Source organism: Myotis daubentonii, chromosome 1, assembly GCF_963259705.1.
Source record: "Myotis daubentonii chromosome 1, mMyoDau2.1, whole genome shotgun sequence".
Classification (NCBI taxonomy): Eukaryota; Metazoa; Chordata; class Mammalia; order Chiroptera; family Vespertilionidae; genus Myotis; species Myotis daubentonii.
Window position 1 is genome coordinate 170030512 of NC_081840.1, and position 15452 is coordinate 170045963.

At 36.8% G+C, this 15452-nt stretch overlaps 1 protein-coding gene across 1 annotated transcript in view; it reads right to left on the minus strand.

Annotated features, from left to right (window-relative positions):
- Window positions 1–15452, minus strand: part of GRID2 (glutamate ionotropic receptor delta type subunit 2) — a 1378765-nt gene that overhangs the window by 154294 nt on the left and 1209019 nt on the right. The window contains exon 14 of the mRNA XM_059665394.1: window positions 2325–2491. Within this exon, the coding sequence (XP_059521377.1) occupies window positions 2325–2491 (167 nt within the window). The remainder of the gene's footprint in view (window positions 1–2324; window positions 2492–15452) is intronic.

Below are 15452 nucleotides of genomic sequence, written 5' to 3' on the forward strand. Positions count from 1 at the left end.
ATTGTTCATAGTCATTTATTCCCATCTTCCCTTTCTGTGGGGTACATGTGTCCATCCCAGTGATTTTTGGCCTTGGGCTTGAGACTTTTCAGTTCGTGGTCTGTTGGCAGATGTGACATACGCCACATCCACGCAAGAAGCACAAGGGGCACCGCAGGTTTCTATCAGCCTCCTTTCAATTGCTCTTGCAATGAAGCAGCGTGCCCCAGATAGGGCTGCTTCTCCAGCCTGGGCCCTGGAATAAGAAGCCGCAGAGAGCAGACCCACAACGTACAGCACAACTTACAAGTTACAGCCCTTATGTTTCACAGCTGAGAAACAACATCTTCCAGTTCACTGATACTTGGGGTGGCTTACTACACAGAAAAGCTGATTAACACAGGACCTTAAAGTTCACCTAACTTCCTATTTTTCCGAAAAGGAGGCCTAGATTTTTAGTTAGCAAGTGGAAGAGATATAACATAATTCAGACTTATTTTTTATAACACAAAACACCTTTTCGTTATCCTAAAATTAGGAGGAATACAACTCAAATAGTTTGAAATTTGAGGCATTAATACTACCTGGAACTGCCCTCTTGGTCTGGCATTTGCTTTTAGAAAATATGTAGAAGGATACTAGAATATAAACAAGGTGCACTATCAGTGTCAATGGACTATACCTCTACCTGAAAGATATTACTAGTCTCTCTTAGGTCCAAGCTTGTTTGTAGCTGAGAGAATGGAATGCAGTGATCTTTCAGGCCCAAGCCTCTTATATATATATTGTTAATATTACATATACATTCAAAATCTTCTTTACTAAACAACATATAATAGAAAATTCTGATTTAAGGACGGGTAAATTTTTTTTTAAGGGAGCACTCTTTATAAAGCTCCAGAAGAATGTAGCTTCCCAAAATAAAAGAATGCCCTTATTTGATGATATACAAACAACTCACTTAAAATTTTGCAATGCATTATAATTCATTTTTAATTTTTGCACATTTATCTTCCACAATAGTTTTCTTTTAATTTATTGTCTAAAGTTTTACATATGTCTCCCTTTTTCCTGATTGACCCTCCCCCCAAGCCATTCCCACCCCGGGCAAGCTCCCCCCTCCCCCCCCCCCCCCCCCCCCCCGCCAGTGTCTGTGTCCATTGTTATGCTAATACGCATGCACACAAGTCCTTTGGTTGCTCTCTAACCTCCCCATCTCCTCTGCCATTTGTCTCTGGATTTATTTTTGTTCATCAAATTATGTTGATCATTATATCCCACCTATGAGTGAGATCATGTGATATTTATCTTTCTCCAACTGGCTTATTTCACTTAGCATAATGCTCTCCAGTTCCAAGGGATGGGTGTAAATTTTATTAACCTGTTTCCTTAATTGCATGAAGAAGCCTCATACTTTTTGACATACAGTGATGGACTGTAATATTATTTTATAAATTCAGATGGGAATATCCCTGTCATTATGTGCTTTAGTATATCAGAACTTTAACTTGGTCCTGAAATTTATGTTATTATATGGTGTTCTTAGAAATAAATCAATTTTGCTAACTATGACAGTCTAAAAATTCACACACACTAAATTGCTCAATTAAATTCTAAAAAAATATTAAAACGGTACTTTCTTTTATATAACAACTAGAGGCCTGGTGTACACAAATTCATGCATGGGTGGGGTTCCTTGGCTAGGCCGGTGATCAGGGCCCATAAGGCCATCTTGCCCAGTCCTGATGGGGGCTGGATGGCTAGGGGGAGGGACCATGGTTGGTTGTCCGGCTGCAGGAGGTTGGCTGTGGGTGTGCACTGACCACTAGGGGGCAGCTCCTGTATTGATCGTCTGCCCCCTGCTGCTGCCCCCTGGTGGTCAGTGTGCATTATAGCTATTGGCCGGTCATCTGGTTGTAATGGTCGCTTAGACCAGGGGTCCTTAAACTACGGCCCGCCAGGTGTTTTTGCCACCGCAGTGTGCATAGGAATTTGTTCATAGTTTTTTTTAAACTATAGTCTGGCCCTCCAACGGTCTGAGGGACAGTGAACTGGCCCCCTGTTTAAAAAGTTTGAGGACCCCTGGCTTAGACATATATATATTTACTTATTTTTTGAGATTAAAACCAGTTATGTGCAGTGATATTTTCCCCTTTTTTATGAGAAAAACAATACTTTAGTACATGTTTTAGGAAATGAATGTCATATAACTACCTTTTTTGTTGCTATTTATTATGCTTTTTCAAATAAAGGAAACAAAATACAATAAACTAAATAGGATAACCAAGTGAATTTTCTTTTTCTATATTTCCTCTCTTTTTATTTAGAACACACACAAACCTTACCTTTGTGAGAAAACATCCCGGTAAGGACTGCCATGCTGCAATGCAATTCCATATCCCCGATCAGCAACAGTGTTCCCAATGGTATAAAAGGAGCAATCTGGGTCATTGATAGCCACATACTCCAATACAGCTGCATCCCACACAAAAGCATAGTTTCCATATTTTACCTGTAAAAACATGGAGAACAAAAGAAAAAAACAGGATTTAAGGTAGGAATACTAAGTTATAAAGACAGGACAAAAAATTGCATTAGTATTTATTTAATTGTGCAAAAAATAATAAGTCCCATATTTCTAAGCACCTATTTGGAATGAGAATTTGGATTTTGGTTAATTTATCGCTCTGTTCTCCTGGAAGCTGGATACAATTAGAATGTTAACTATGTTTCCCAGGTAACACAGCTTCTAGTAAAATGACCCCTGTGTAGTAAATGTCACCTGGCCAGGGAGAACAATAAACACATGAAAGGAAGCCATGTCTTTGAGCTTCTTGGAATGCAGCAATTCTTGTAATTGGGCCTGTTTCTCTGGTGACCCTGGAAGTTATGCTTTTAGAGCTGTTACAAGAGATCTTGGCTTCTTTGGGTTATTAGGTTTCTAAGCCAAGTAGGGTTTGCTCACACCAAATATGGGGATCAGCTCCTTGCAAGTGACCTATATTCTAAATGAATGCTGCATGTACAACTTACATTAAAGAGAAATAATCAACACTGCCTTGCTGGCAAGATATATTTCTTTTCCTATGTCCTAAATTAATCCTTTGCAGAGAATGGTTTATAACAGTCTTGCAGCTGGATTTAGAAGAAAGCCCCTAGGTGGGCATTGCAATGAGAAAAAAATAATTATACAACCTTCTCTATCATCATTTAGGAAGCACAACTTTATTCTGGTTTGTTTAAAATATCTTTTAGTGCTGATATATTTTTCTCTCAGTAATCACTCATTGCCTGGGTTGTAAATTTATAAAATGTAAAAAAATCTCTCTCTTTTTTAAAAAAACAAAACTATCTTTATTGTTGGAAGTATTGCCGATGTCCCCCTTTTCCCCCCATTGGTCCCCTCCACCCTATACCACCACCACCACCCTCCTGCCACCCACAGACCTTCACCACACTATTGTCTATGTCCATGCATATAAATTCTTTAATCTCTCCCTGTCCCCTCTCCTTCCCTAATCTTAAAGTTTATTTAGAAAATTATTATACATAAATGTAAAAATTAATAAACTCATTAAATAAACAGAATAATTATATAAATAAATCCATTTGTTTCTTGAAAGGGAAGTAATTTCCTGGCATATCTGATTAGGAAAAAATCAAAATAAATATGAATACAGATAGTTGAAGTGATGTCAGCAAGACAGGGGATTAGGAGATCCCCAGATTTAGTCCCGCACAGAAACAACAATATGACAGCAATCCATGAATACAAGTGCCCTTATGAGCCTTGGGGTCCAAGTTGTGAAACCCTGGTGGAGTCCAGGACTGAGGAAGAATACTTTGAGAAGGCAGGCCCCTGGTTGGCTGACAACTGTGGTCCTGGAGGCAGTCCCATAAGCAGCCCTGTCCCACTGTGGACTTGGCTCCAGATCTGTAAAGGTACAAGGCAAGGATGCCCCTGCCACGACTGCTATTCAAAATAGTCATGCAAGTGCTAGCCAGGACAATTGGGTAAGAAAGAGGAGGATCCAAATAAGAAAGGAGAAAGGGGAATTATCTCTCTTTGCAGGTGACATGATCATACATGTAGAAAATGCTAAGGAATAAACGAAAAAAGTTAAAACGAATAAATCCAGTACAGTTGCAACATACAAAAATCAATAGCATTTCTATATGTAAACAATGAACTATACAAAAAGGAAATTTGAAAAAAATCCCATTTATGAGAGCATTAAAAAGAATAAAGTATTTAGGAAGACACCTAATCAAGAGGTAAAAGATTTTTAACCCGAAAATTACAAAACAGTGATGAAGGAAACTAAAAAAGACATGTAAATGGAAAGACACTTTGTATTCATAGCTTGAAACAATTAATACTGTTAAAATGTTCACCCTGTGCATAGTGATCTACAAATTCAATGCCATCCCTATCAGAATTCAATGGCATTTCTTAAAGAAGTAGAAAAAGAAAATTCTAAAATTCGTGTGTAACCACAAAAGGTCCAAAATAGCCAAAGCAATCTGAACAAGAAGAACAAAGCTGGAGGCATAATGATACCTGATTTCAAAATATGTTACAAAACTACAGAAATCAAAACACTATACTAATAGTATTGGCATAAAACAGACATAGAGATTAACGGACCAAAATAGAGATCCCAGAAATAGATTAATGCTTTAATATTCAACTGATCTTCTACAAATTTGCCAAGGACATACAATGGGGAAAGAAATGCTTCTTCAATAAATGGTGTTGGGAAAACTGGATATCCCACATGCAGAAGAATTAAATTGAACCCATATTTCACATCATGTACAGAAATCAACTCAAAAGTGATTCAAAACTTAAAGACTTGAAACCATAAAACCCCTAGAAGAATACATAGGGAACATAGGAAAATTGTCTTGACATTGGTCTGAACAATGATTTTTGAATATGACGCAACCAAAATCACAGGCAACAAAAGCAAAAATAAACCAATGAGATTACATCAAGTTAAAAACCTTCTGCACAGCAAATGAAATACTAAACAGAGTAAAAAAGCAAGCTATGGAATGGGGAAAAATTGCAAACCCTAAATCTGAAAAGGATTTAATATCCAAAATATATAAGGAACACCTAAAACTAAATAGCAAAAAAACTAAATACCTGTATTTAAAAAGGAAAAAAATACATTAGTTAAAGAAGACATACAAAAGGTCATAGATATACAAAAAGATACTCAACATCACGGAAATAAATGCCAATGAAATTACAATGCGATATCATTTTACATCTGTCAGAGTGGCTATTACTAAAAAAACATCAATATTGGTGAAAATGTGGAGAAAAGGGAACCTTTGCACATTATTGGAGGGAATGCAAATTGTGCGATTGTTATGGAGATTACTCAACAAATTAAAAATAGAACTACCAAATGATCCAACAATCCCAGTGCTGGGAATATATCCAAAGGAAATGAATTCAGTATCTCAAAGAGATATCTGCACTCCCATATTCATCACAACACTATTCACAAGAGCCAAGATATGAAAACAACCTAAATGTCTACTAATGGGTGGATGGATAAAGGAAATATATAATAGAATATATACTGAGTGGTCAGATTATTATGACAGGCCAGATTATTATGACCACCCCATCAGTACAATACAGTGAATTAGTTATGCAAATAATAACAATAATAAAACCTTGAGAGTATTTGCTTAGGAAGTTTTCAATATTCAGTATTTTTGGAAGTGTCAATGAAGTACTGATGGGGTGGTCATAATAATCTGGCCACTCAGTGTATTTCATCTTTCTTTCTTTTTTTTTTTTGAAACTATATTCTAGTTTTATTTTATTTTATTTTATTTTAAATTTCCTTATTGGTTAAAGTATTACAAATCTGTCCTCATCCCCCAATTAACCCCTAACCTCCCCCGCCCCCAACTCATGCTCTCATCCCCCTGTTGTCCATGTCCATTGGTTTGGCTTATATGCATGCATACAAGTCCTTTGGTTGATCTCTTCCCCTTACCCCCACCCTCCCCTACTTTCCCTCTGGGGATTAATAGTATGATTGCTGTTTCTCTGTCTTTAGGGGGATGGGGGGAAATGGAGAGATATTAGTCAAAAGATTCAAAGTTTCAATTAGGCAAGATGAATAAATTTTGTAGATTCAATGTATAGTGAGTATAGTTAACAATACTGAATTGTATACTTGAAACCAAGAAATATTGACACAGAGAAAATAATTTTCCCTGAAGAAATCATTCTATGCAACAACTCACACAGAGCTAACTGCACACTAGAGACTATGTTTGGTACTAGGGTTCAGTGCTTCTCAAAATGTGGTGTTAAATTTAATACCATTAGAGTTACCTGGGGAGTCTTATGTTATAAATGTAAATTCCAGATATTAACCCAACTTATTACATTGGAATGGTTGACATTCAAGTCCTGGGAATAAGCTTTTTGACAATTTTGAAAGTTGAAAACCTTGATAGCTGATGTACACCGATTTGTGAATAAAAATGCATTTTAATAAAAATGAGTAATACAATCAGGAATAATTTGATATACATGAGGTTTGTTATAATTATAAAAACTAGCAGGTTTTTGGAGTGTTGGTGTGAGATAGGGAAAAATACTTGCAGGTTTCTTCTACATTGATTGATTACTTATATCCACAGGATTATCTCTCAATCCTTTCATTCTTTTTTGATCTTTTGCACTTTTCATTGTAGGAGAGAAAAAAAGAATTTCCCTCTAACCTTCAGAGACCTCTATACTAAAAGGAAAACAAACAGAAACTTATCAACATGTATAGCTCATGTGGAGATAAGTCAGATAAAAATGAGTAACTCAAAGAGGGTGTTTAGAATTCAGTATTAAAGACCATCTACATTGTGGGGAGTGGGGAAGCAGGCCTCCTAAGGGGGAGTGAGTGATTTCAGGAAAGAATGGCCGTTAGAAAAATGGGTGGGAAGTGTGAGAGTTTGTGCCAAAGTTTGTCTGAGTGTGGTGTCGACTTCTGGTTTCTTCTTTGATGAGAGTCATCATTCTGGTTGATGAAATTCCTAGGGAGGAAATGTATGACAACTGGGTTTCTTTTATCTTTAGACAAATAAGGGGAGTCGGAGAAAGCTTCTTCCTGCTTTTGTTATTTTTCTTTATTTTTTTAAAAAATATATTTTTTATTGCTTTCAGAGAGGAAGGGAGAGGGAGAAAGACATAGAAACATCAGTGATGAGAGAGAATCATTGATCGGCTGCCTCCTGCACGCCCCCAACTGGGGGTCGACCAAGCCCACAAGCCTTGACTGGAATGGAACCTGGGCCCCTTCAGTCTGCAGGCTGACACTCTATCCACTGAGCCAAACCAGCTAGGGCTGCTTTTGTCATTTTTCAAGTGCTTTACAGCTCAAAAGAATCAATATGCCGGAGGGGCAAATTTTCTGGTGGCATATTCTGCAACCCTTGATCACCAACTTTCATATCAGTTTTTAGCTAGCTGGGTCTGATCCTACAGTAACAGAAAGATAGCAGTGACCTTGAAGCGCCCTCTAACAACCTACTTCGCTGTTATTTTCTTCTGTTTGGAACAGCCACTCAGACATCCTGGATCCCCTTGCAGCTTCTTTATTACCCTCAAGGGACCTCTCCTGTTTGGGACATACTGCTTTTTCTGTAAGTAAATTGTTCTCACACTGTTGCAACTACTTTGTGAACTGTAGAGTGCTACTTAAATGTATGGTAACATGATCATTGCTATTATACACATGTGTCTAGTAACTCTAACGTTAAAGAAGCATTGTGAATGCATTTTTACAAAGAGAACCATTAAAGTAGTATGATTATAGCCTGTAGCAATCTCAATAAAATACGGCATAGTAACCCCAACTATTTTAGCTTTTAAAAATATTCCTGGCCTTTTTATCTACTAAAACATGCAATCACTATCCTTTGGATGGTTTTTAACATTAAATTAAAACTATCTAGAAAAATAACTCATCAACAAAACCTAAAGTCACTTTTCAACAGAATACGTAATTGAAGATTTGGTGCAGAAAATTTTCAATCCTAGGTGGATATACTTCAACATTATCAACTAGTCTTAGCTCTGGAGCTCATGTTTGGATAAGTAGCTGAATTGTGGGCCATTAATTTATTTATCAGGGGCTACCGTGCCAGCAGAGTGCTTCAGGCCAGGCTAACCAGAGGGCAAGAGTGAACTTTGGGAGCTCCATGTCAATATATTCCAGACCCATTTGTGAGGAAAAGAATCCAAAGTGACATCTACCTCAATATTATCAATCTCTGGTTCGCAAAGGAGATATACTAGAATGCTGTGGTGATGGATGGACCTCAGTAGCTACTGATGCTCAACACCTGTATCCTCATCATAGTGCTGAGATGCCAATAGCTTATTTTTTTTTATTGCTTAAAGTATTACAAAGGGTATTACATATGTATCCATTTTATCCCCCCGCCCTAGACAGTCCCCTAGCCTCCCCTATCACCCAGTGTCTTATGTCCATTGGTTATGCTTATATGCATGCATACAAGTCGTTTAGTTGATCTCTTACCCCCACCAATAGCTTATGATACATTTCTCACTGCTGACATAATGCTAGGGACTAGGTTTTGTTCCATTTTTCCCATAATCATTTTTCAAATCCCCCCTCGCTACTAATTATTATCCTGAATGTGAGTAAATATGGGCCCCTCCCCTCAAGCTGTTTACAACTCAGCAGTAGGTGGAGATAGGTCAAGCAGTAATTTCTGTGACACAAAACATATTATAGTAAGTACCATAAAAGAAGCTTGAAGTGTTAATGTGGTTAAAAGAAAAGGAAACTTAATTTTCATTGAGGGGAATCAGGACAGCCTGCTCAAATATTCTGGCAACTGAAACAGTTTTACAAGAAAACCCCAACTATTCAAGTTCCTTATCTTTAGTGCCTAACTGATTAAAAATAGATACCCTTTGGAGACCATTTCTTGTTCACGAAACACTCTTTTAACCTCCTAGTTTTCTGTAATTTTCCATCTTTTAGGTGAAGAACTGTAAACATTCCATGTTATTTTTTCAAATATTTGCCTTTCTTGCCAAGTAAACTGTAGGGTGGGAAAATGTATTTTCAAAATCTACACCTGTGCTCCTCCTCGTGTTATGGATTATGGCATATTTCTCTTCCGCTATAGAATCTTCTTGTCCTGTATGCCCCTGTTTCAACATCTCTAGAGTGATTTATTGCTGAAGGTACTTTCCTTTACAATTCATTAAGCCATGGTTTCCTGTATAACTGCAAAAGCCAAGGCAATAAGCAAATAGAGTTTCACTACTTGCATCACTACCTGTTATCCCAATGACTTTGGTTTTAATTAGAAAACCACATTCTTTTGCATACGAATCTTTAATTTAGCAAATTCCTTAAAAACTCACTTCAAAATCTTTAACTAAAAAAGACATCAAAGATTATCCTTTTTTATTAAAAAAATTCATTGGGAGCAATTGTGGAAAGATGACATTTAAACAAAAGGGTAAGACAATATTTCTCTTACCGAAGAAGGAATATCCTCACTCTGTCATCCATTTCTTCCTCATGATAGCAACTAACATTTATAAAACATTTTTCACTCTTAAAAAATGCATTTTACACATAAATGTATTTGTTCTTTACAACCCTGTCAAGCTATTATTATGATATCTAACGCTTAGGTGCAGCAATGGAACTTGATAAAACAATCATACCAATTATTAGTGGTAGATTTGGAATTTGACCTCAAGGTCATCTTTTATGCTTTTCCCCACTACATTAAAGATACATTTCTGTGAGATATTTGCCATAGAAATGCAAGAACATTTGAGATACAGTGTTTTTGCCTTCAAGGTGAAACAGGAATATTAGGGGTAAGATAGGACAGGTTTAGGAAATTTTAGAAATTTTGGAAATTAAGGGGACCATGGAGGAAAGCACAGGGCTGCAGAGCACCAGAAGGTATATTTCCATAGAACGGGGGAGCTGGGAACAGCAAAAGGCCTGTACTTACAAAATAAAGGGAAGGAAGCCCTTCATCCAGAAGGAGAGGAAGAAAGCCAGAAGGGAATAGAAAAACAACACGGAAGGGTGTGTTTGTGGCGGGGAGAACCTCACATGTCCCATCTGAGGTTCAACCTTTGAGCCCAGGAGTCACTATAGTAACCAGTCTAAGGGAATAGTGACCAATCAGAGGGGATATCAAGGCACCAGGATCTGCAGCCTTTATAAGCCATAGGGAAAAGGAACTCAGTGGGACCCTTTCCCCCTCCTCACATGGGAGTCAGTTCTGTGGGACTCTTTCCCTCTCCCCATGTGGGAGTCTGTACTTGTTCTTCAATAAATCTCCACCTTTGCTATACCACATCCTGTCCGTGGATTCATTCTTTGATTCTGGTGGACAAAGAATCTGGGTTCCAGTCCAAATATTCCATATCAAAGGCATAGGCTATCTAGTTTGAGAAATATTTATGCAAATAAAAATAATGCAATATAATATGTGGCAAGAACCATGAAAGTAATGCACCTCTTTAATGCCACATCATCACATTTTTATGATAAATAAGAGTTGAAAAAAAGGTTGCTCAAAATCATTGTAATGAATGAATATCAGGTTTACATAATTCTGGACCTCAGAAGCTTGTTGATTTTGTGATCATTGCTACCTAAGCATTTCTCATTTTCGGCATGAAAACAAAAGCAAAGATTTTTCAAGTTAAAATAAAGGCTGCAGGATGGAATTTTATTTTTGCTCCCCAAGCAAAAATTAAGAGGATGATAGGGAAGAAACCAGTTCTTACCTAGCACATTAAGCTGCTAACTTCTTTACTATTTAAACTAATGGTCAGTGGGGGATTAGGTGATTGTGAATTATGGTTATAAAGAATTATGATTAACCCAGCCTAGATCTATACTGGCCCTCATAATTTATTGCCCATATAAGTTCTTAAGATGGGAATGGCTTTAATATTTATGACATGTAGTTCTAGATGGTGTTCTCTCCCATTTTGTGCAAATTAATAATTTAACTTCATTCATCAATTCTTCTGAATTTATCCAGCACAATAAATCATGCCCAAGTCCAAACTTTAGTGCTTAAGACTGACTTTTAAAATATATGTGTTTTTGTTTATTGCTGCCTTAATTGCTGGCCTGCCATATTTTATCTGCTATTATTATTAAATTTGAATTTGTGCCCAAAGATAGGCATCATATGCACAAATTTTCACAAGAAAGATATGAATGTGTTTAAAACAACTATCAGCTTATTTAAAAATATCTTTTAACTTAGAAAAAAGTAGTTTGTCTACCTCTAATTCTTATCCTTTGCCTCTCTTTTTAGAGACTATTGGAATACAAATTATTTTTAAAGTTTTGGAAAGCACTATAAAACATTATCTTCAAACAAATGGCTGTTAGGGTCTAGAAGACAGAGTTTAGAAGGCCTGGTGTTCTGGACCATTCTGTATAAGAAAGATCTGGACCATTCTGTATGGGAAAGATCTGGATGAGTGTCTGAGAAAACCAGTGGCACCTTTAAGAGAAGGCAATGGAGAAACTAAATTTGCAGGAATGTGTGGTTCACAGGAATCTGTGGACCTCAAGTCCTCCTGCCCTCATTCCTTACATTTGTTCCCATGAATACGTCTGATCTGTTGCCTTTAAGTTGGCCAGGAAGGAGTTGAATAGGTGGGCAGAGATCTCCCAGTTCTGGAATTTGAGACAGACCAGAAGACTAGAGAACCACAGCTTCTTGTAGGTGCCTCAGAAGGGTATTTGTGAATCACTTTCTTCTGTACTACTACAAGGACATTTCATCTTCTGCTGTTAGCAAGACTGTCAATCCTGAAATAATCCAACAATTGAGCTTGAGTCTCCACGAGCTGACAATGAAAAATAACAACCCACACAGTGAATGGCATAGTCAGAGAGGGAAAGATGAGCCAAAACAAGCAGAACACATTTTTGGGGAATAGCACTGTGGTGATAGTAAGATTCCGATTTAAAATAAAAATAAACAGAGCACCTAGCCAGATTCAGCTGTGAGTCTAAACAAGTCTATCTGGCTACAAACTAACGATCAAACCTTAATTTCTTGAACAGAAAATTGAACAGATGAATTGAAGGAGAATGCTCATAAATGCCCTGCAGGATCAGATGGAAGAACTAGGGGGACAACTGTCCCAGTTTCCCTGGGATGTAGCACTGAAAGCCCGATGTCAAGGGAAACCAGGTTTTGGCAATGGATACAGAAAATCAGGGGAAGTACAAAATCCATACAGCATCTTAAAAGATAGGGGCTGGCCCAGCGGGTGTGGCTCAGTGGTTGAGTGTCCACCTATGAACCAAGAGGCCATGGTTCGATTCTAGGTCAGGGCACATGCCCATGTTGTGGGCTCAATTCCTGGTGGTGAGCGTGCAGGAGGCAGCCAATCAGATTCTCATCATTGATGTTTCTGTCTCTCCTCCCTTCCTCTCTGAAATCAATAAAAACATATTAAGAAAAAGATAGGGGCTGGCATTGACTATTTTTGTAGCAGATAGATATGACACAAGTTATCTGCCTTCTGCAGTGGCTGTCACTATTTTTCCCCCTGAATGCTTATGTTGGCAATTGTACCTTGCTGTTGACAATAATGAATCATCCATCATTCTGAGACTCAAGTGTGCAACTTAACTCCATGTAATCATGACTGTTTACAGTCTTTTGCCTGTAGATTGACTGTTTGTTCTTGGTATCCAGCTGATGCTAATTTAAATTTTAACATTGTGAATACAGTGACCATGTGTTCCTAAGAGTTCGGGTGATAAAAATGAGAATGATTATAATACTAATACCAGCATGACCCAGATATCAACCAAACAGAAGGCTAACTTGCTATCTTATGATAGAAGGATACAAGTAACCAAAGCAGCTAGCTACATAAGATGCAGAGAAGAATTTGGAATTAAGTGTGGTAACAAAGGGAATGTGAAAGCACTCAGAAGATTCTAAATCAATCAGAAGTTTTGTGTCTCCCCAAAGATGCCAATGCTCACTAGAAAATATCAGCGGAGGAACTGGTTTCAGCATATCACACGAACAAACATACATTATTGTATTGCTCCCCTGATAGCTCTATGAAACTGAGTAAAGCTATTTTCCCTGATTTTGAGGTGTTAAATAAACTGCGCTGTAGAAAAACTAAAGGAGGAAATTTTGATAACAGATGAGTAGAATCTTTACAGTGTAGAGCTGACTCTTTCAGATTTCATGTTTTCCACAGTAAAGTTATGTGTCACAGCGACAACATTCACACAAAAATAATAATCCTGCTGACTCTTAGGTATTTTAATTTTAAAAATGTAGTGTCAAACTATCTTCTTGATTTCTATGAAGATTTTAATAAAATTGCACAATAAAGCATAAAACAAACGGCTCCTGATATCCAAATACAAGGCTTTGGTCTTCTCTCTGAATAGTCTGCAGATATGGCAACATAAACTTTGGCAAATTCCATTCAGTGGGTGAACTTCTTATTAAAGAAAATGAAAAGATCTTATCTGCAATATGTTCTGCACACCTTTTATACAACATGGCAAAAAAGGGTCATGAGTTGCTCACCTATGATAGTGAAGTTTTCATAATTTAAAGTTTTGTTTACTTTTTAGTATGCTCACAATGTGCAGAAGAACTTATCAAGTTTTTATTTATTTTTTTAAATATATTTTTTATTGATTTCAGAGAAGAAGGGAGAGGGAGAGAGAGATAGAAACATCAATGATGAGAGAGAATCGTCAATCGGCTGCCCCCTGCCTGCCCCCCACTGGGGATGGAGTCCACAACCCCTGCATGTGCCCTTGACTGGAATCAAACCTGGGACCCGTCAGTTCCCAGGCCGATACTTTGTCCACTAAGCCAAACCGGCTAGGGCTTAAGTTTTATTTAATAGAAATGAAGAAGATGGCCTTTTTAGACATATGCTTACAAGATGGGTATTAATATTTAAAATGTGAGATTGCCATGAAATCACATTTTCCAACATGGGACAAGAAGAGTGTCCTCTAATTTAGAAATACATTCAGGATGACAAAGGAAAAAAGATTACAGCAAAACAGAAAATATATATTATTCTTCTAAACTTGTTTGGTAATTTTTGTGGAAACCTTAGGGTGTCTGGAAAAAGATGAATTGACTATGCCTGAGTTGTTTAATTTTATGACAAAAATGTATAGTAAAAAAATGACATATTTTTTGAGATGAGACTACTTCAGAACAACAACAACAACAACAAATGGCCAATAGAAAAGAGCAGCCAAGTTATGCAGGACTTGCTCAATTTCTTTACTAAACCTGTAACTTCTTTGGAGTCCAGCACTGATTTCACAAATTCGAATCACCGCTGCAAACTTTAAAATCATTTTCCTAAGCAAGAGAACTTTAACTTATGAAGACATCCAGTGTGCTTCAGAATGCCTGAAAATAATGGATATCTTAGCCATATTTAGTCTATACGATGAATTTATTGGTGCAAAAATTGAGATGAACAAAAAAACTGGTCTAGAAAAGCAAGCTTGTAGAGGCAAAGTATATGAACATTTTTTTGACATCTTGAAACTCATTCCTACAAGTTATAGTACCTGCTATTGCTAGTAAGTAAACTCCTAAGTAGTTCATGTTCAGCCACTGTTGTTAAGAGCATATTTAGCTTCACCTGATGTCATCACATTGGAATGACACCAGAGTCAGTGTGTGGTGGGTTTGATAAGAGAAGAGTGCAAGCCAAAGTGAAATTTATGTTTGAATCTACTCAGTGTTATCACTACAGAAAAGAAAAAGAGGATGCTCTAACGGTTGCAGGCCATTCAGAGAAGTGTTATTGGAAATGGAAAGGGAAGGAGTCAAATTATCCTACCATATTGTGAGGCAGAAATGTATCATTGCTACTGAATATAGTCAATAGCAATATTTTCCCCTTTTAAAACATCTTACATTGATGTCTTAAATATAGCCCACAATATTTAAATATCTAAAGGGGTTAAAAAAAATAGAAATAACTGCTTTAACAGAAGAAAACCTTATTAAAATACTGTTATATTTTAATCAAATATTAGTTGTTTAATTAGTGCTACTATTAGTCACAACTATTTGACAGTTAAATAATCCTATTTTTTATTTAAATAATAACATTTTGTAATAAGAAATGAATAAAACAGAATAATATGTAATTTCAAATAAATGTCCATTTTCATATTTTTATGTTAAAGTGATAGCATATATATAATTATTTAGTATACATTATATTATTATGTGTGTATTTTGTCTGGTATAGTTGTGTTCTGGGTTGTCTCTCTAAAAATTTGGTGAACATATTAATGAATGTTGGTAGAACTGGCTATGTGGAAGAAAATAAAATTTTTTCTTATTCCAAATAAAAATAATTTTCAGTTGGACTAAATAGTTCA